Source organism: Hyaena hyaena, unplaced genomic scaffold (assembly GCF_003009895.1).
Source record: "Hyaena hyaena isolate Hyena2069 unplaced genomic scaffold, ASM300989v1 scaffold_1491, whole genome shotgun sequence".
In the NCBI taxonomy this organism is placed as follows: Eukaryota; Metazoa; Chordata; class Mammalia; order Carnivora; family Hyaenidae; genus Hyaena; species Hyaena hyaena.
The window spans coordinates 143,066-164,984 of NW_024082120.1; the positions used below are offsets into that span (position 1 = coordinate 143,066).

Genomic DNA, 21,919 nt, shown 5'->3' on the forward strand with positions numbered 1-21,919 from the left:
ACCCAGGTGCTGTAAGAAGCTCTCTTTAAGAAAAATAGGACAATATTACAAATATAAGTTGTTCACTGTCCCCTACTCCCATCCCAGAGGAGCTCTTCAGGTGAAGGCCCTGAAACTTAAACTCCATTATTATTACACAGTAAATCTGCCCCAATACCCTATGGTTTTCTTTGTTACAGTGAGTGAGATCTTTGAAAATCTGCTTAGGTTTTAAAATGTTAGTGGTTTTGTATATTGACACAGTTCCCAGAAGTTTTTTATCTTTTTCATTCCAATGGTTTAACTGCAGGATCTTTGGGGTTTTCCATGTAGACACTATCTGCATAATGGGTAATGTTACCTCTTGCTTTCCCATGCTTGTGATAAATGTGACAAAGCAACAAATATCTTTAAATTTTTTTAAGTTGTTGTTTATTTTTGAGAGAGAGAGAGAGCATGAGCAACGGACAGACAGAGAGAGAGGGAGGCAGAATCTGAAGCAGGCTCCAGGCTCAGCTGTCAGCATAGAGCCGATGCAAGCCTCAAACTCATCAACTGTGAGATCATGACCTGAGCCAAAGTCATATGCTTAACCAACTGAGCCACCCAAGTGCTCCAACAACAAATATCTTTAAAAAATAGTGTAAAGGGAAGCCTGAGTGGCTCAGTAGGTTGAGTGTCCGACTTCACATCAGGTCATGATCTTTAGGTTAGTGAGTTTGAGCCCCACGTCATGCTCTATGTTGACAGCTCAGAGCCTGGAGCCTGCTTTGGGTTCTGTGTCTCCCTCTCTCTCTGCCCCTCCCCCACTCACATTCTGCCTCTCTCTAAAATATATAAATAAATATTAAAAATTTTAAAAATAAAATAATAAAAAATAGTGTAAAATGCAATGCCAACTAAAGCTTATCACTGAAACAAATCTGAGGCCTCTACATTCTAAAACAAAAACATAAACATGAAGTTCCAACATACATATATATGTTCATATGTGACATTTTCCAAATGTGATTTACCTTGACCTTAAGAATATTTAGTCTTCAGAGACCCAGAGATTCTTGGTATTCATAATTATATGTCTTTATACTTAATACAATTTGATTCACTAAATACTTCACTTTTAATAAAAGTTGATTTGCATTTCAGATTACTGAAAATTACTCATTTAAGGCAGATCATTGCTTGGTTTCCATACACAAAATCTACTATGATTTACATGAAAAGGTTATGTTATTTTTTTAAAATAAAGGCGATTCTAGAAAATAACAGAGTATTTTGTTTGTGCCTGGTGTTATTTTCAACAATAACTATTTTCCCAGAAGAAGGTAGGTAGTTAGTAGACAAAAGAGGAAATTTTAAAAGCTTCTAATCCTTTATGAGGGTGACTCTTACCTGAAGATATTGAATATACAATTTCTGCATTGTTTCCTTCGTCAAAATCCTTTGCAAACACAGTTGTAACCAACATATTTACTGGTTGACTTTCCAGAACCTATCATTAAAACAAACGGCTTAAAACTAGTGAAATTTTAGAAAGAAATATGAATCTTTAAGTGACAGAACACATTACTACTACACATTTTGAAAACTATTTTAAAATCCACATATAACTCAATTGTCTACTATATAAATTATATAAGTAATTTTTATATAAATGCAAATCCATGAAAAGAAACAGCACTATAAATTTAAATCTTACACACAATTTGGGCAATTTATTTGCAGCATTTGAATTAATTTTGAGGAAAAAAACTAAATTGACTAAAGGATCTTAGATTTTGGACATATTTTAAGAATTCTAGCATCTTCTCATTCCCCAAATATGCTAGAGATTGATATAAACCTTTATTTCAGGAAACACACCTCATATAGGTAACATACCTCACTAGTTAACAGGAACTTTCAGAGGATTTTGAAATGTACATGTGGAGTTGAACTCCGAGTACAGAGTCCTGTTATCTTGCCATGGGATATCTTAATCATATAATTAAAATCAAAATGATACTATAATAATGCTTTGTTTTGGTAGAATTTTCTTTAAATACGGCTCTGGAAGATGATTTTCAAGCTATTACCTGTCTCAGTACCTTTTCCGAGTTGTTCAATATGCATATCTGAGCACAATTTGAGTGTCCAGTTGTTTTGGAGTATCAGCTTCCAAACTTTTTATTCATATAGCCCATTCATTTAAAAAAGTATAAGTACCTCCAAGATAGATTTTTAAATTATGTCCATATACAAACATTCTGACTTATTATGTATAGTATAAAAAATAGAAAACGTGGAAATGAAAAAGATGAAATAATATAGATAATAACGAGAAATTTTTGCATGTGCTAGCAAAGATCAAATTTGATAGTCTCTGGTTGCCCGTTGCCTTTAGAGCTACAAATATTTCCCCTCTATTTAACTAACTAGCTTAGAGATGGGTACGAACTGCCCATAAGGAGCCCTGCACAAAGAGATGCATGCAAGTTATGGGAAAAACAATCCACACCTGAGCATTACTGATAATGTGGCACCATTAGGTTTGTGTGCAATGGGCAAAACTGCATTATCATAACACTAGATGTGCGATCCCAAATAGCACATACAATCATTTTATTTTTTTTAATTCATGGGTGGTTTTTTTGACATGTGAATAGTTTCCAGATCTTCTGGAAATGTATGCATTGCCACACCAAGGCTGATTTGATAAGTTCACACTTTTTACCACAAGATGGTGCTCAAAACAAATGACTAAGAACATTACAAAATCATTGCAAGGCTACTTCACTCTACAAACCTTGACGTGCAATTCCTTTCCAGGGAGACACTGTGGGAAATATGGCTTGTTGTCATTGATGTCAGTGACTGAGACATAAACCACCATGCTGGTGTTTCGTGGTGGGGAGCCATGGTCGGTCACTAAGACGGTCACCTGATGGTGCACCTGATGCTCATGGTCCAATGCCACCCAACTGAGCAATTCGCCTAAGGAACACGGAGTTGAACAAAAGAGGCTATCACTATGTACTAAAATCTTGCCATTATGAACCACATCCAAGCTAAATCACAGAAAGGAAAACCAGATAGAAAACTCAGAGTGAATGAACAGTTTCAGAGATGATGTACGTTAGTAGTTTGACTCTCCTGTTAAATTTCCTGAAGTGTCCTCTGAAAATGCCACTTTAAATTTGTCCCTCTTTATATTTCAAACTATCTACCATCAACCATTTGAACTAAAAAAATGATCATAAAAATAAATGATAAGTACTCTGTGGGAATTTTGTAATAATTTAGAAGAATTAAAATTACAGCATATCCTTTTTAAATTATTTATTTTTACTGTTTATTCATTTTGGAAAGAGAGAGACAGAGCATGAGCAGGAGAGGGGCAGAGAAAGAGGGAGACACAGAATCTGAAGCAGGCTCCAGGCTCTGGGCTGTCAGCACAGAACCCCACAAGGGGCTTGAACTCACAAGCCATGAGATCATGACCTGAGCTGAAGTTGGCACTTAAACGACTGAGTCACCCAGGTGCCCCCTAGCATATCCTTCGTCATACTGCTCTATAAAATAATGAAAAGCAGCTCTGATATTACAAGTTCTGGGTTTTGGTCTCAGTTTCTCCACTTCAGACATGGAAGGACCTCTCCCTAGCTTACCCCCTAGGGCTACCAGAAACAAATACAATCAATAATTCAAAAGTGTTTTGTAAGCTGTAAATTACTACAAACATGACAGTTGCTATCAGTACTTTAAAAAGGCTAAAATATCTTCCTGGAAATCGAATACATTATCTTTTATGTAAATAGCTATTTATTATTATGTGACAAAATATATGTGTAGCAATGGGTAGTGACTTCCCAAATAACTCAAAGCTTTGCAAGCCTTATTTTCTATGTTCTTGCTCAGAACTGTTTTCTGGGTAACTTCCCTCATGTTTCAGCCATGGAGACTTGGGCATAAAAGTGTAGTGGCCTCTACCTGTTGCCAAGGGCATGGGAGGCCACCACGTGTTCTCTCCCCAAAGCCCAGCGCCTGCTGCAGAGCTCCACCACCATTACTTGCCTCACTATTTATGGAAATACCTATTCACGAGAAAGTCAATATGAAGCGAGTTCCAGTTGCCTTTGCCCTCTTCATCTGAATAAAATGACAGTGTGTAAAACGAAACAAAAAATGAACTTAGAAACAGAAAGGACAATTCACATTAGGGTAAGTTGTGCTGAATTGATGAGTCAAAATGCAGTGTTTACTACATAAACTACGTTTATGTAGCATTTACGAGATTTTTAACAAAAATCACATACAAGGCAAATGGATTTTTAAAGTTCCAAGCTGTACTTCTCTTCTGAAGACCCCATACCCTGAATGGCAAGCACATTTTTATTTGATGAACCAACTCCAATTGACAAGTAGCAGTCTGGAGGTTAGTGGCGAAAAAGACTGTGAAGCCCAGCGTGGGGCCGCACACAGGGAATGCCGAGGCAGGCTTCCATGGGAGCTAGTCCCTGTCACCACGGAGACCACTCAGAGCACCAGGGTGGGGAGGACAGGTGCGCCCACCATGCTTTGAAGAGTGCCCTCAACCCCTGTGTTACCACATTGTACCCATCCCTGGGGAATGGGAACAGAGAAGGTAGTCTTCCAAGCCCTTTCATGGACTTTAGCTCTCTTCCCTTCAGAGCAGGACACGAAGCATGGCAGGAATTAGCCCCCTCTATTCACTCTATCCATGGTGAGGAAACTGAGTTCTGAGGTTAAGCTACTTGCTTGAAAGCCATACCTCAATTCGAGGAAAGGACACCTGGCCTTTCTGAATCTGGGTGCTGGACTAATTGTAGGAGAGAGAGAAAACCATGGGGGAGCCAACTACATATTTTAATTAATTTGTTTTTTAAATACCAAGTGGAAAAAAAAAAAACCCCACAAGTGAAATAGAAGACCTCCAAAGCTGTCCTGTAGGGAAGTAAAGAGCAAGCAGGTCACCCTGTAGAGGTGTGCACTTTGTGCCCTGCAGAGGACATCCCAGCTTGGGAGTGAATGGGAGCTGAAACCCCAGTTTTCAGTCTTCCTGGCAAGTCATGTGCCCTGGGGTAAAGCTCCATCTGCTGGAGGAAGGGGCACCCGTTCCTAATTCACATAACCGGCACTTTATAAAGGACTGAAGTTAATCAGAACCAAATTCAAATTCTGTCCCACTGTAGGGCACGGGGTACCGATTACAAAGGCTATGACATAACCGGTATCTCCTGGAGTTGTATGAAGTGGAGGCCTCCTCTATTTCCTCCAGCTCCATAACCTTGGGCATGTTACTTGAGCTATCTGCGTCTCCGTTTGCTTAGCTCTATGACTGCAATAGAAACAGATTTCATTTGTAGGCAGTTACAGAATGAAATAAAATCCTTGTAAATGTCTGAAATACAAATGTAAAAATATAATAGTATTTTTACATTTAACTTCATAATGAAGACTTGGAGAAAAAACTCAGTGGAAATATTTGCCCTTTCATCATGGTTCCCTTATCAGAATGAAAATGGGGAAATACACCAATAGAATGCTTTTGAAATCTTACCTGATGGATTATTTTCTAGTTTTACATCAATGACATTTATCTTTTATAAAATAGTTGGCATTAAAAATTAAAAAAAAAAACATCTACAAGTGAAAAAGAATGGTTGTGTGGGGGGGGATTAGACTTTGCACAAGGATTCATTCAGCCCAATTCTGACCATACCTCTAATTTAGAATAAGAACCATATATTGGCAATATGTGGGTGTGAGGGAAGAGAAGAATGAATCATTATAGGTAAAATTCTATTTAATTTTGACTGCATTTTGAAATCACAATACTCTAATTGAATAAGTATCTACTAAAAACTAGCTTTCACTACATGTTTGTACTAATGTTATAGGTAAAGGTTTGAGTTCTGTTAATTTTGATTTTAAAGGAGTAAGTGGAAGCTACAAAATGCTACCTGTATTAGGATTCATCTTGAAGAATTTTCCATCAGACAAAAGGAAATATGACAGCTGTCCATTCTTTCCCGAGTCTCTGTCAATTGCTGTAATTTTGCCTATTACCCCTTGGGGAACGGGGCTCTCCTCCACTTTCAAAAACAACACATCATGCAAGAAGGTAGGGGAATTGTCATTCTCATCCAGGACATGAACAATTACTGAAGTGCTCACATTTTGCGACAATCTGTCCTCCGGGGTCCAGGCAAACACCCTAAAATTATATGTCTGTGTGGATTCATAGTCAAGCTGTCGCCGCAAATAAATCCAACCCGTGTGAGGGCGGATGCCAAACACGGCAGAGTCTGCGCTGAGTCCCAGCGAGTACAGGAGCTCCGAGTTTGCGCGCTGTGGCCCAAGTGGGTAGGCCTGTATTTGCAGTATTTGGGTCATGAGTGAGAGAGACTCACTAACTTCCACTTGATAGACCAAGTTTGCAAAAGTCAAAGACGGGCTTTGCATTTGTCCTTCGATCACGACTGTCAGCACTAATAGGGATGCCCGAGGAGGAACGCCCAGGTCCTGGGCCATGACAGTTAGCGTGCACTTCTGGGGCGCGTCACTTCCCAGACTCTCATTGAGGTACACCACACCAAGCCCCGAGTCAATGGAAAAGATGCTTGGATTCTGGTTTGCAATGGTGTATCGGATGAATCCATTCTGCCCGCTATCTTTGTCCTGTGCACGGGCAAGGTACAAGGCTGTGCCAGGCAGAGTGGTCTGGGATATTTTCACCTCATCAGAGGCTTTGGGAAATACTGGGTGGTTGTCATTGACATCGATTACAGTTATGTTGACCTCTGTACTGCTGTAGGCGGGGGAGCCGCCGAGCTGTGCTTGCACTGTGAGCACAACCACGGGCTGAGTTTCATGATCCAGAGGCTTCTGGGTTCGAATGACACCCAGCCATGGGTGAATAGAGAACTTTCTGTCCAGATCACCAGAGGAGATTCTGTAAGAAACTGGCTCCGAGGAATCTGAAAATAAGGGGGGGGAGGGGGGTTAGAGGCAGAGAAAGAAAACAGTCACCCTGTGCCAAAAGAATGCACCCACTAAAAGCATGAATCTATACTACATCCGTGGAAAACACTATGCAGTGTGTTACATCCTCCTCGGCTCTCCAAAATCTACTGGAAAGTGGATACAAGGTTAAGACGGATTCGTGAACAAGGATAATGTCCAATGGACAAGGAGTAAGGCACAGGTTTCACTCTCTTCCTTTCAATAATTTTATATTAAGTAAAAGGGAAAGATATTCAGAAAATAATTTGGATGCCTGCTTTACATATTTGGGGAAGACAGGTTAAGTTTCTACTTGATGCTTTTCTATGATATCTACCTAGGAATGGCACATACCCCCAAAAAACAGTAAGGGAAGGGATGAGGACACAGAAGAAGTAGACTGTGAGCAGGACAAGATCTTTAGACAAGTAATTCACCTCCAGGTATGTGCCCTGCAGAGAAACCTCTATAAGCTGTACATGGATATTTGCTTGAATATTATTAGGACTAGCAAAAAATGATTGTAAATCATTCACATTAACAGCAAAACATGTTTACATCTAAGTGAAAGTACTATGCAATCTTTTTTTTTAAAATGAAACAGAATGATATCCAGTTACTTAGAAAACTGTCCTCCATCTATAAAGTCGGGGGGAAAGAGTAATTGTAAAACAAAAAAATGTAGTAGGATATATTTTCATAAAAAATTTTAAAGTGTGTGTGTACACATGTGTGTGTTTGGAAGAGTGGGTTATAGATGCATACTTTCTACATTATAATCATTCTGCATTGTTTTAAACTTTTCAAAGTACCTATCACTTTTTTGATTAGGAAAAATTGTAGGATAGAAATAATGTTGAAAGAACAAAGAGTGCATCACAGATTGTGTGGTCTCCCTTTCTTCTTGCATGGAGAGAGGAAAAGATTCATTCAAGATTGCACAGCCTAAGGCAACACAAGAAATGATTCCAATCATGGGTTTTAACAGGGCCTCAGAAGTACTTACTCCAGGACTCTTTTGCTTTCACTGTTCCCACAGGACTGTCTTCAGGTACATCTTCATAAACTGAGAAAGTATACTTAGGCCTTTCAAATTCAGCAGGCGCCAGCATTGTCTGAAGAACGTGTATAGTGATGTCGGCATTAATGATGGATGTGAGCCCGCCACCATCTCGAGCACAGACCATCAGCAAAAGTGTAGTAGCGTCCAAATGACTAAGAGTTGATGTTAAGTAAATAATTCCTGGGTAGGGGAAGGAAAGAATTGAAAACAGGGAACATGCAAAAAAACCAGAAAACAACAAAACAGAACAAAACAAAACAAAACCCTGACGAGCAATAGCAACACCCGATCTGCTAACTCTACTCTGTTAATTTGCTGTCAACTTGACTGGGCCATGGGATGCCCAAACATCTGGTCAAACATTATGCAACATGTTTCTGTGATGGTGTTTTGGATGAGACTAATGTTTAAATGGGTGGACTAATTGCAGCAGGTTGCCCTCCCTGATGTGGCTGGGCCTCATCCAATCAGTTGAAGGCCTACATACAACAGAAAGGCTGACACTTCCCTGAGAAAGGGTGATTCCTCATGCCTGACTGCCTTTGAGCTGAGACTGTTTTGTCTTGTTCTGTTCTGTTTTCTTTTCTTTTTTCCAGCCTTCAGATTTATATCGAAACCTCAGCTCTTCCTAAGTCTTGAGACTGTCAGCCACCAGACTGGAGCTACATCATCGGTTCTCCTGGGTCTTCAGTTTACCAACCCCTTGCAGATCTTGGGGTTTTTCTTCCATAATTACATGAGCTAATTCCTTACAATAAATCCCTATCTATCTATCTATCTATCATCTATCTATCTATCTATCTATCTATCTATCTATCTATCTCTACTACTGGTTCTGTTTCTCTGGAGAACCCTAACATCTCTACATTCTAATACAAGAACTTGAGCATGTTTGCAAGATGATGCCCAAATTCTGTCAGGGAAGCAATATTTTCTTAAAGCTTAAACATTCGACATCTTGGAAGTATATCAATTCACCAGGAAACAGAAATTGTGTCACCTTTGTTAGGACCTAGAGCCATATCACCAGCCCCGGGTGATGGGATAGTAGAGTATGACCCCATGATCCAATGTAATCTAAGCTAATGCAAGATTGTAGGATGGTCACAATTTGCCCAGGAATCAGGATCCTAACTCTACAGAAGAAAACTAAAATTTCAACTTCTAAAGTAGCTCTGAGCACAGTGAAACACGTATAAATTCCAGATCTTGCTCTTTTCCTTTTGGATTACTGCATCCCCCTCCTAGAAAAACCTCTTCATCTTTTCTGACTTCCAGTCACATTTTAGAGCACAGCTCAAGTCTCACCTGGTGCAGGTGACCTTCATATACCTTCCACTTTGCTTTAGATCTACCTTCTATGATCCGACAGTGGCCTGTGTACACATGCTTATGATAAATTTAACACATTTTAATTATTTTTTTATTTTTTTTTATTTAAAAAAATTTTTTTTAATGTTTTATTTATTTCTAGGAGAGTGAGAGAGACAGTGTGAACAGGGGAGGGTCAGAGAGAGAGGGAGTGACAGACTCTGAAACAGGCTCCAGGCTCTGAGCTGGCAGTCAGCACAGAGCCCGACGCGGGGCTCGAACCCACGAACCACGAGATCATGACCCGAGCGAAAGTCGGACGCTTAACCGACTAAGCCACCCAGGCACCCCTTTAATTAGTGATTTTTAATCTTTCTTATTCAGTCACGAGTTCATTAATTTACTTGATGATTTATAAATAAAATCAAAAGACAACATTTTGAAACAATTTATATCCTAATAATAAATGAAGAGTTCTGCAACAAAGGGGGAAAATACAAGTAAATCAAAAGTGAAGTTAGCAGTAGATAAGGACAGATAGTTTGTTTTATTTTTATAGGTTTATTTTTGAGAGAGGGAAAGAGAGGGAGAGGGAGGGAGAAGGAGGGAGAGGGAGAGACAGAATGAGCTGGGGAGGAGCAGAGAGAGAGGGAGACACAGAATCCAAAGCAGGATGCAGGCTCTGAGCTATAAGCACAGAACTCGATGCTGGACTAGTAACAGCTCAGAGCCCTATGTGGGGCTTGAGATCACGGACCTCAAGATCATTGACCTGAGCTGAAATAGGACGCTTAACCAACTGAGACACCCAGAAGTAGGACACTTATCGGATGGAGCTACCCAGGAGCCACAGGAGACAGAGTTTAAATAAAAGAAAGGAACATGAGCAAATATGATAATGTTCAAACTGAATTAAAAAAAAAAAACGAGAAAATTATGAAAGGAAGACAATTGCCTCTTGCTTTTACTCTAATGTTTGTTAAACTTTTAAAGTGATAACACTCAGGGATGATAAATGATATGGACTGTACACTGTTTAAAAGCACTTAGGCATTATGTATCAAACTGCAAACTGTTCGTTTTCAGTCACCTAGAAGCCTACCCCCTGCTTACAGCGGTGCATGGAAAGAAATGGGGAGGATGCCTTTGCAATATCACAAGTGACTTCACTATCCATCAAGAAGAGAATGGATGGGAGTTCCGGGGAAGCTCGCAGAGTAGGACGACCCTCTTCCCACGGATACAGCGAGATAATGCTCACATCGGTATAAATAACCCCGAAACTGACCTGAAGCCTGGCAGAATAAGCTCCACGACTATATGGAAAGAAAAGGCCACATGGAAGAGGGTAGGAAGGGGCTGAGGCAAGGGTCTAGAAGTAACCGCCCTCAGAAACTGTCTGTCTGCAGGAGGGAAGCACAGTGCCTGTCAGGAGAGGGGAGACAAAGAGACCCCCACACAGGGAGCACACATGGGGAGGATGAATCCCTCTGACATTTGGCGGTGAAAACCAGAGGAGCCCAATTGAGTTCTTACAACTTAAAACTTGGAACTTTAAAAACTCAGCAGGCTCTGGAAGAGCTGGGAGGGTGAGAGGAAACTAAGTCCCCACCCTTAAAGGGATAGCACAAAAAAAGAATAAATGGCTCAATACAATGTGATATATTAATACGGTAGAATATTAACGTAGCATCTGAAAAGAATAGATATGAGTGTTTTTATCTAGAAAGATTTTACATGCTACATTTTATGTGGGAAAAAAACTGTAAAAGTTCAATCTATAGTATCAACTCAGTGTGTTAAAAAAATTAGTACTGAATAACTATTTTTAAAATATTCTCCACTGTGAAAAATCCAAGAGGTGTTGCTAAGTGAGAATGTTAGATTACAAAACAATATGTAAAATATAATCATAAACACGAACACCTACTTTGTGTACCGCTCCCCCCCCCCCATACACACACAGAAAAATATGCCTGCTAGAAAACATGGAAGGGTCTGAACAACTATAAAGAGAGAATATCTTCTCTAGGTTGAGATTATGGCACAGTTCATTATCAGCTTTCTTACATTCCTATAGTTTTTTTCTTAATTTTGAAATGTTTTCTTTAATTATTTATTTTTGAGAGAGAGAAACAGAGTGTGGGTGGGGGAGGAGCAGAGCGAGAGGGAAACACAGAATCCAAAGCAGACTCCAGGCTCTGAGCTGACGAGCCTGATGTGGGGTTCAAACCCATGAACTGTGGGATCATGACCTGAGCCAAAGTCAGACACTCAACCAACCGAGCCACCCAGGTGCCCCTTACACTCCTATAGTTTTAATGAGCATATGTGCTTTGGACTTTTGTCCCGTAAATATTCATATGTTGAAGTCCTAATCCCCAATATGACTGCATTTGAAATAATTAAGGTTAAATGAGGTCACAGGGGTGAAACCTGATCTTATAGGACTGGTTTCCTTATAAAGGGAGACATCAGAGAGTTCACTCTCTCTCCATCGTGTTAGAATAAAGAAAGGAGGCAACTAGCACGCCACCCCCCGGGGTAATTTTCCTTAAACACCACCATGACATGCTGAGGCTCAAAATCATCATGTCATCCCTTATTCTCTACAAAAATCAAATTTGAACTTCTCTGCCATGATTTTATTTTTTTACATTTTTTTTCTAAAATTTTTTAATGTTTTATTTATTTCTGAGAGAGAGAGAGAGAGAGAGAGACAGCATAGGCAGGGGAGGGTCAGAGAGAGGGAGACACAGAATCAGACTCCAGGCTCTGAGCTGTCAGCACAGAGCACGACGCCAGGCTCGAACTCACAAACCATGAGATCCTGACCTGAGTTGCAGTCGGATGCTTAACCGATTAAGCCACCCAGGCACCCCTCTGTTATGATTTTAAAGTGCTTCATAAGTGACCTTACTCAATATATCTGTCATTCTGTTGCCCATCTCTCCGCTTCAGACATGATGATCTCTGCTGCCATAAATATGTAACAAAACATTCACTTTTTAACACTTGAATATGAAGAGGCTTAAGAAAACCCACTTACTTGAATCCAACAATTTTAATTTTTAATGTTTGTTTATTTTTGAGAGAGAGCATGCATGCACAAGCAGCAGGGAGGCAGAGAGAGAGGGTAACAGAACATCTGAATCAGGCCCCCACGCTGGCAGCAGCAAGCCCAGTGCGGGACTTGAACTCACAAACGCTGAGATCATGACCTGAGCCAAAGTCAGATGCTTAACCAACTGAGCCATCCAAGCACCCCTTGCATCCAACAATTTTAAATAAACTGAGGTGTATAATAAAAGGAGGGGCCAGAAAATAACTATATACAGTGCTATAATATATATTACTTATAAATATGCATACTTATGTATGTAATAAATAACAAAATAGTCAATAAAATGAATATCATTTTGCCTACATTTTCAACTTAGAATTTATGGCATTATATTTTCATATTATAAAGTACAGTAATTACTTGGCTCTCATCTTTTTCATGAAACTTACAAATTATCACTAAGCACCAGTGCAGGAGACAAACTTTAACTTTAAAAAAATTAACATCAATTCATTTACTGGCTGTTAATGAACACTGGTTATTTTATGCTTATATTACTGAGTGCTTGGATTTGTACATACCAATTAAAATGCGCAATAATGTTTGTCTATGTTCTTTACCTTGTCACTTTTTATTTAAATAGAGGAAAGTGTTGGCATGAAATATTTTAATTGATAGACTAATTAAAGAACTTAAAGACAGAGTCGCCTGGGTGGCATAGTTGATTCAGCATCCGACTTCAGCTCGGATCATGACCTCATGGTTGATGAGTTTAAGCCTTGTGTCAGCCTCTGTGTTGACAGCCCAGAGACTGGAGCCTGTGTCAGATTCTGTATGTGTCTGTCTCTCCTCTGCTTGCACTCTGTCTCTCAAAAATTAAATAAATAAATAAATAAATTAATTAAAGGCAAAAGTCCTCTCTTAATTAAAATCTAGTATACATATAATTCTACTAATGAAGCAATATTGACTGTCAGAAACCAATCTCTCGAAAAAGATGAGATCCTCAACCAAGGTGGTCATTCATAATTAGAAAATAATCTGGGGGCCATTGCTAAACTTGTAAGCTATGGGATAGGTAAGAACAAAAACAAGCACAAAATCATGACCATTACCAAACATGGAGTCTGTAAGTGTAGTTTTCTCAAAAACAGAGACAGACCAAAAACAACGAGATGTTGATACCAATTCCCTATTAGTCATTAGTATTTATGATGTCTTCCCTATATTCAGTTTGTGAGAATATAAAGACTTATTCAGTAAATAGGTGACATTATGCTATTTATTTCATACACATATAGGGGTTACTAAGTTGTAGTGGCTGAAAGGAATAGAACGGACTGAAAATTCTGTCTCATATCAACAATGAAAGGATTTTTAAGGAAAACATACCCATTTTAGAAGACACCACTGAATTCTATGTATTCTATTGAAAAGAACAAATAAATCAAGAGATGATTTGGTGTTTCAAATAGGCTTATACGAGAAGTCACAGCAAGAGATCATTTTTCTATCTTATTTAGTTGCAACAATGAAACTTCTATTTATTTTAGATTTTCTTTTAGTTTAAAAGGGGTGGGGGGAAGGCATAATAGTGGAAAGAGCCTTGAAATGGAAGTCTGAGAAGTAAATTCAAGTGTCAGGTTTATGACTATGTGCCTCAGTAAGTCACCGAGATTCTTAAGGTCTTTATTCTCTTCTTTGCAGATAGGCACAAAAGCATCTGCTTTATGTCATAAGTTGATGTAAGGCTCATAGAGGCAATATATAGAAAAGATATTGAAAGGTGTTATCATCTGAGACAGACCTAAATGGGAACCGATAATGGGTCCAAGAGAGGGTTTATGTCCAATTCTGCCATATACCCACTGTGTATCCTTAGGCAAGTCACCGAATCCCTTTCAGCCTCAGTTTCTTCCTCTGCTAAATAAGGGAGCTGAGTTGGAAAGTCCCTTCCATCCCCAAGAGTCTGTGATCTTATACTAGAAAAATTAATAGGAAAACTCTCTAATATATTTTTGTTTCCTACAAAACCGAAACACACTGATTTGGTGTTCGTGATTAATTTTAGTCTCTGTCTTGCAAATACAAGGAAGTCATTTTTTTTTTTTTTTAGCATGAGTAGGTCCACATCCTTTATGAAATGAGATGTGGTTTTAATTTATTAGCTACACATCAGAATGTTCTAAATGTAGGAAAGTGGCAATCATGAAGAATTATGAGAATCGTTACATGATATGAAATGTGAGCCTAACACTCACATTAGAAAAAGATTTGCCCTTGAAATAAAGAAAAACAGAGTCTGTGCTACATTACTTACAGTACATATTAAAATCCACACACCCTGTACAAACAAAAGACTGCAACCAAACACAGAGGCATAGCTGCCTTTGTGTGGCAGTTTCACTCACTCAGTTACCATTTTAATTACTTGTTCTTCTGTAATGCTAAACTTGGATTTTGTGTACACCGCAACTAAACATAGAACAGACAATAGGCAGGGCGACATAAGCTTTTGTTGTAAGCTTTATGAGAACAGGAATTTTTATCTTTCTCACTCACTGATGTACACCAATACCTAAAACAGTGAGTGCTTGGCACATAATAGGTATTGAATAAATATGTCTTTTTTTTAAATATTTTTTGGAAAATATTTACTTATTTTGAGAGAAATAGAAAATTTGAGCACATGCAAGTGGGGAAGAAGTAGAGAGAGAGAGAGAGAGTGAAAGAGAGAGAGAGAATCCCAAGCAGGCCTCACACTGTCAGTACAGAGCCTGATACAGGGCTTGAACTCATGAACTGTGAGATTATGACCTGAGCCACAATCAAGAGCTGGAAGTTTAACCGATTGAGACACCCAGGCACCGTGTGAATAAATACATCTTGAGAGGATGAACATGCTTCCATTTTCTGCCTTCAGCAGAAGTCTTTAGAACTTTAACGGACTTTTCTTTACATTGTTGACTTGCTTCTGTAAAAAAAGGTGAACCAGGAGAATTTAACCGAAGGTAGCCACAGCAAAGAGGTAGTTGGACTGCTGTAGACAACCAGCACAAATGTTTTCAATCTGACACCTTAAAGTAATAAAATTAGCAGTAACATTTGCTTCAGTGTAAGGTTACTAAATAAACAGGACAAACACAAAAGCTGAGAACTACTCTTTTCATGCTCCTAAAGAGAATACTTCAAACGATGTAGGGAAAAAAATCTACATACAATTCACAAAATGGGATTAAAAACATAAAAAGAGCTATTAATAAGTATGACTCTCGTGTTCCTTCTTTTAAAACTCAAAACAGTGTGGTCTGACTCGTGCCCACATCAAAGGAGCCCAGCTAACGGAGAGCAAGAGAAATGAAGGCTCAGCTTACTATCTCTCTCCTGGTGCCGAAGCACGTTTTACAAAAATGTGCTTTGAACCAACAACAAACTTAGAAAACCAGAAACAGAACAGGAAGATAAACCCACAAGAGAAAACAGTCATGACATCACCACACCCCCTTCCAGTTTTCTCCAAAACATTTTTCTTACCAGATGAACACAGAAAGTCAAAGAGCTCTATTTTTAAAGCATGAGTCTTGGTTGTGGTATAAAGAGATCAATGGGAAATCTCCTGCCTTCAGGAAAACATGAGCCTATAGCACAAAGCATGGAAGCTTCTAAAATAGCATGTCTGACAGAAGATGCATCAACATATGAGCAAATGAATGGATGTCTCTCTGAGAGAGATTTTTAGAGTGATTCAGGAAGAGATGACAATGTAGAAATTAGCTCATCAATGTTCCATATCTTTCTCATATAATATAAAACTCTACAACTAGACATCTATGTAATTATATAATGCTATATATAACTACATATAAGTACAAATATATTTGCATAGTTAGCATATATATCTAGAAAAGTGCTCGCTAGCACAGAGAGGCTGGAACTAATTTGAGAGAATTTTGAGGCGGCCACAGCATTACCTACCACACTGCGATGGGGAAAGAGGATTTTAAGTGAAGTTTTGTTCTGTGTTATCAATGACACTCCCTCGAAGTTTCTTAAGAATATGTAATAAGGATTTAAATCACTTTTCAATGATTTCTAGATGTCATTTATTCATTCAGTCTACAAATATATATTGATGGAAGCAATCTCTTGACTCTGTATTTATACTGGAAGCCTCTGTAAAGACAGACCTAATGGCAGAAGAAAGAAAGTCCAACTTTTTATAGGTTACAACCAAAAAATAGATCCAGAAGAGGAAACCCTTATTCCAACACAGTTCCTTGTTCTACTCTTAAAGGACATTGACAAATTAGCTTTGATGGCATAGTCTAAAAGTCTATTATGTACAATATAGAAAATATACCCCTGCTCACGCTCTTTCTCTTCTCTCTCAGAAATAAATAAAGCACTAAAAAAAAAATTTTTTTTTTAAAGAGGTGCCTGGGTGGCTCAGTTGGCTGAGCATCTGACTTTGGCTCAGGTCATGATCTCACAGTTCGTGGGTTCAGGCCCCACATCAGGCTCTGTGCTGACAGCTAGCTCAGGGCCTGGGGCCTGTTTCGGATTCTGTATCTCCCTGTCTCTCTGACCCTCCCCTGCTCACACTGTCTCTCTCTCTTCTCTCTCTCAGAAATAAACAAAACATTAAAAAAAAATTAGAAAAAAAGAAAATATATTCAGAGTTGCGGTCGGCCAGCAGATGAACTTGAATCCAGCTGTTCAAATTGAAGACTGCCTGTTCACTAGGCAACTTTTCCCCATAGCTAGTTGTGATGCTGTTTAATTCTCTTCTAAAAGTTAAAGTAAAGCATTCCCAGGCCTCATGAATTTCTCATGAATTGATATTAAGTGCAACCAAATTCTAAGCACTGTTGGAAAAACATCTTCAACCTAAATGAACTGGCATCAAAACTGCCAACAATAACAACCCCAGGCTACTTCCATTACGAATTTGGTCTTTGCTTTAAAAAAAAAAAATACCATGATACTTTCCTAGATAATGACCCACGTAAAGCGTTCTCCTTGATTAACAACGGCATATGTCTTCTGGCCTGTGCCAGGAATGGAAGCCTGTGGCTGAATGAAGCCCGTGCAGCAATACGAGATCTCTTCTAAAAACAGAACACACTACAGCTCAGACTTCAAGACCTTCCAGAGGAAACCAGACGATGAGTATATTGATGGCTTTTAAAAACAATCTACTAAATGTTTTTAGATCCTATGCCCTGATCACTGGCTGACCTATATATTTTTGGCAATGCTAGTATCCTAGAGGGCCTGACAATTTGACAAGCAGTTCAGATGAATTTTGAAAAAGCCAAGATAAGTAATTTCCTAAAAAAAAAAAAAAAACTCTTCTGATTTTTAAAATGTTAAAGGATCCATGTCAGTGTATTATTTTGAGCAAGGCAAGTTCTACCATATTAAGACTGCCATTGTAAATAACAACTAATCCCCCAGCCAGTCACACACACACAGGATGAAAGTCCACCTTCCAGGCAAGAAGCAATGACTCTCCCCTTACCGTGCCTGGGTGAGAAGCCAAGCTCCCTTGGTAGATTAGCTTTCCTGTGTAGATTACTGTTTGAGGCTAATGAATACAGTTGTTGCAGAGGGTATTGTGAAGATCCAAAAAAGACCTTGTACAGGAAATGTCTATTGTAGCCCCTGACATTATTGTCATCACAATAAAACACATTCTACTCGTGCTCAGGTGCTTTAACAGGAAATATAATCTTGGGGCGCCTGGGTGGCTCAGTTGGTTAGGCATCCAACTCTCTGATTTCAGCTCAGGTCATGATCTCACAATTCGTGAGATCACAATTCGTGAGATCAAGCCCCGAGTCAGGCTCTGTGCTGACAGTGCAGAGCCTGTTTGGGATTCTCTCTCTGCCCCTCCCCTGTTTACTCTCTCTTCTCAAAGTAAATAAATGAACAATTTTTAAAAAGGAGAAGTAGAATCTCAAAGAGATATTTGCACTTCCATGATCATTGAAGTACTGTTCATAACAGCCAAGTTGTAGAAACAAACTAAATGTCCATCCATAGATGAATGATGAAGAAAATGTGGTATATGCATTCCACAAATATGGAATTTTATTCAGCCTTGACACAGAAGGAAATCCTGCAATATGCAAAAACATGGATGAGCTGGAAGACATTATGTTGAGTGAATGAAGCCAATAGCGAAAGCACAAATACTGCATTATCCCACTTACATGAGGTCTCTAAAATAGTCAGTCATAAAATCAGAGTAGAATGGTGGTTGTCAGAGGCAATCAAGGAGGAAGAAATGGGAAATTGCTACTCAGTGGGCATAAAGCTTCAGTTAAGCAAGATGAATAAGTTCTAGTGGTATGCTGTACATTGTACCTGGAGTCAACAATTATGTATCATATACTAAAAGTTTGCTAAGAGGGCAGAGCCCCTGTTAAGTGTTCTTACTATAATAAAGTAAAATTAAATTTGAAAACATTTTAAAAGAAGGAAAAATGTAAAAGAAAAAAAAAAACACTGCTTTTTTTTTTTTCTGGATCATTTTGGGACCAGAATCTCTCTACTATCTGAGAAGTATTACAATGTAATACACTGTACTTGAAATGTCCTATTTTCTTGTCATCAAGTATTTCAAATATTACTTTGTTAACAATAAATCAATAAGAATGTGATGATAACCTCCTGCCATTCTACTATTTCTAGAAGACTCAGTTTACCCACTGCAGTTTCTGGCAGATGCAATTACCATATTAGAGAATTAAATAGAGCTTTAGGTACCATTTTAAAAACAAGGAAGCTAAGACCCAAAGAGACTAGGGAATGCCAGACCTAGTAGAAGAAGGAGAGCTACTTTGGATGTCCATGCAATGCTCTTTGGACTAATGTTATCTACTAATACACTGAAATGACGGAAATCATCTGTAGATGATCTTGTCATCTACAGATGGAGTGAATGAACATTTGCAAAATAAATACTATTGGCCAGTTGTTTCTCATAATTGACTGCCTTTAATACTCACAAAACCTTGCAATATAGGGATTAATATCACGACCTTTAAAGTAAAAAGACTGAGGCCATTAAAGATCATTAAGACCAGTGGGAAACAAGGCTTGAACTCCCACCTGGTCGCATCTAATCACGAAGTCTCAGATCTTTACAATATACCTTGCTGCCTTCTGGAAGGTGAAGTGAGCCCTGCAGTACCCATGCTAATAAAAAATCACTTTTGCCAATTTTCTGGCTGTTACGGAGAACCTGCTGGTTTCAGAGGAAAACTGTTCCAAGATCACATACCTGTAGTGGAGTCGATGGCGAAAAGGGATGACAGGTCTCCGGGAACGAGTTCATAGGCCACTGTTCCATATATCCCAGAATCTCTGTCAGTGGCAAGGACATTGATGATCTCGGTGCCTGGTTGGGTCTGGCCACTAATGCTCATCACGTAGGTTGATGGGTTAAAGACAGGTTCATTATCATTCACGTCCTCTATTTCCACACGAACAAAAGCTTGGGCACTTAGTCCCCCCTGTTGGATAAATGAAAAGTGATTACAAATGGATTTCTCCTGAACCCCGAGATGCAGAATAATTGACAAAGACCCTAGAAAAGAATTTTTTAAGAAAGATCATTCATTTTACTTTTAACCTTGAAGTATGAGCTCACGTGTAATAGCATGGTATCTGTTACTTTAGCACTAACTCTTAAATATGAATGACAGTACCACTTAAAACTCCTATGAGGCAATAATTTCAGACTACAGGCCAAAGATGTTCAAGGCAAGTTTTTTTGATGTCCAAAGAGGAAAAACTAAAAACAAAAACACCTTTATCCCTAAGGTAAGTTTCAACTGCTAAAGGGGAGGGGTGAAGAAATATTGGTGGAAGATATAATTTTAGAAAAGATCATCAGTGGAAGTCTCCCTTGGAAGGTATCATCTGAGTAAAGACTGACCTCTGTGAAGGAGCTTGACTTCAGTAATCTGGAGGAAAGAGCAAGTGCAAAGGCCCTGAGGCAGGAGTACAATGTACATTCCAGGCCTGTTCAAAAACAGCAAAGAAGCCAGCAGGGTGATGTCAGCATGGTAGCGGCATGGCAGGGGCAGGTCATGGAGGCCTCTGTGGGCCTCTGAAAGGAGGATTTATCGGAGGGTTTTGAGCAGAGGAGTAGTTTGAATTGACTTAGATTTTAACTGTCACTCTAGCTGGAGCATTCAGAATAAACTGAAGGGCAGCAAGGGTGAAAGGGGAGACCAGCTAGGAGGCAATCAGAATCGTGGTGGCCGTGAAGGTACTTATCCTAAATTTCTGGGGTCAGATTTGCTTTGGAATTCTGGATTTTTCAAGTCTTAGAAAGGTAATAGAGTGCATAGTGTAGCGGAGGAATAGATCCCATTCCTTTTATTTTGTGTTGCCTCCAAGTAAAAATCAGGAGAAGGGGAGAGAATACAATAGAAGAAAACAATCCTTTGCAGTTTTGACTTTTCTAAAGTCAAACATGTGTTCCTACTTTAAAGTACAATTTTCCATTTCTGTCTGGTACGTTTTGATACTTTCATCTTTGACAAAAATCCCTGGTAAGTCGCAAAGCCTGGGCTTCCTCACTCACTGTTCCTTCTTTCTCTCTCCCTCTCTCCCTCCCTCTCCCGCTGTTCAGGGACACACTGAGCAAAGAGGAAAGGGGATTCTGAAGAAAGCAGGTTTGGCACAGGAGACAGAGAGAGGCCAGTGGAAGAGCACGCACCTGGGGTCAGGGAGGCACAGAGAGAGGATGGTTGGGGATGAGGTCAATAACAAGCTTGGGAACGGCTCTCATGCTCTGAGGTCCCAGTACCTTAGACACTGGCGACTGAAAAACAATTGGCAAGTACACCTTCAAAAATAGAGCAGTTTTCCATGTTCTAAGTGGGCTAAAGTGCCCGGGCTGTGCCAGTTATCAGCTAGAACAGGAGAAATGTGGGCTGGCTAAGGTTACGACCGCAGTGGGCAAGTGCACGTTGGCCCGTATTCCAGGGCAGACAGGGCTGTGTCGGCAGCAGCCCTGGATGACCCATGGTCCACAGAGGAGGGTGACTAGAGGGGCTGCAGGCTGATCACGAACAGAGTCATGCACAGCACCTGACAGAGACTCTGCTGTTCTGCAACCTGCCCTCCTTCCCCGTTCTGTTTTCCTTTGACCTTTCCCTTTCCCCTTCCTTTTATATTTCTTCTCAGTTCAGGAACTCACCTTTGTGAGGGAGGGATAAGAAAGCATGGGGAGAGAAGGTGATGAGAGAGTGGGGAAGATAAGCAGAAATGACTATCGCTCTGGGATCTTCGCAAAGATGTTAATTCCTAGGCTGTGTATGAAGATCCTCAATCAGGCAATGCTTCCAAAAACAAATAAGATGTTAGACTAACAAACTGAAAAACTTATTCTCAACAGAACAACGAATCTTTCTGCAGGAAAACTATTATAGATCTCAGGTGTCCTGTTTTAGGAATTCAATTTTTATCTACTAAATTAA

The 21,919-nt window shown here is 39.4% G+C and overlaps 1 protein-coding gene across 1 annotated transcript in view; it reads right to left on the reverse strand.

Annotated features, from left to right (window-relative positions):
* Nucleotides 1-21,919, reverse strand: part of DCHS2 (dachsous cadherin-related 2) — a 243,455-nt gene that overhangs the window by 83,847 nt on the left and 137,689 nt on the right. The window contains 5 exon segments of the mRNA XM_039223888.1: nucleotides 1,372-1,471; nucleotides 2,765-2,952; nucleotides 5,943-6,959; nucleotides 7,991-8,227; nucleotides 19,711-19,942. Of these exon segments, the coding sequence (XP_039079819.1) occupies nucleotides 1,372-1,471; nucleotides 2,765-2,952; nucleotides 5,943-6,959; nucleotides 7,991-8,227; nucleotides 19,711-19,942 (1,774 nt within the window).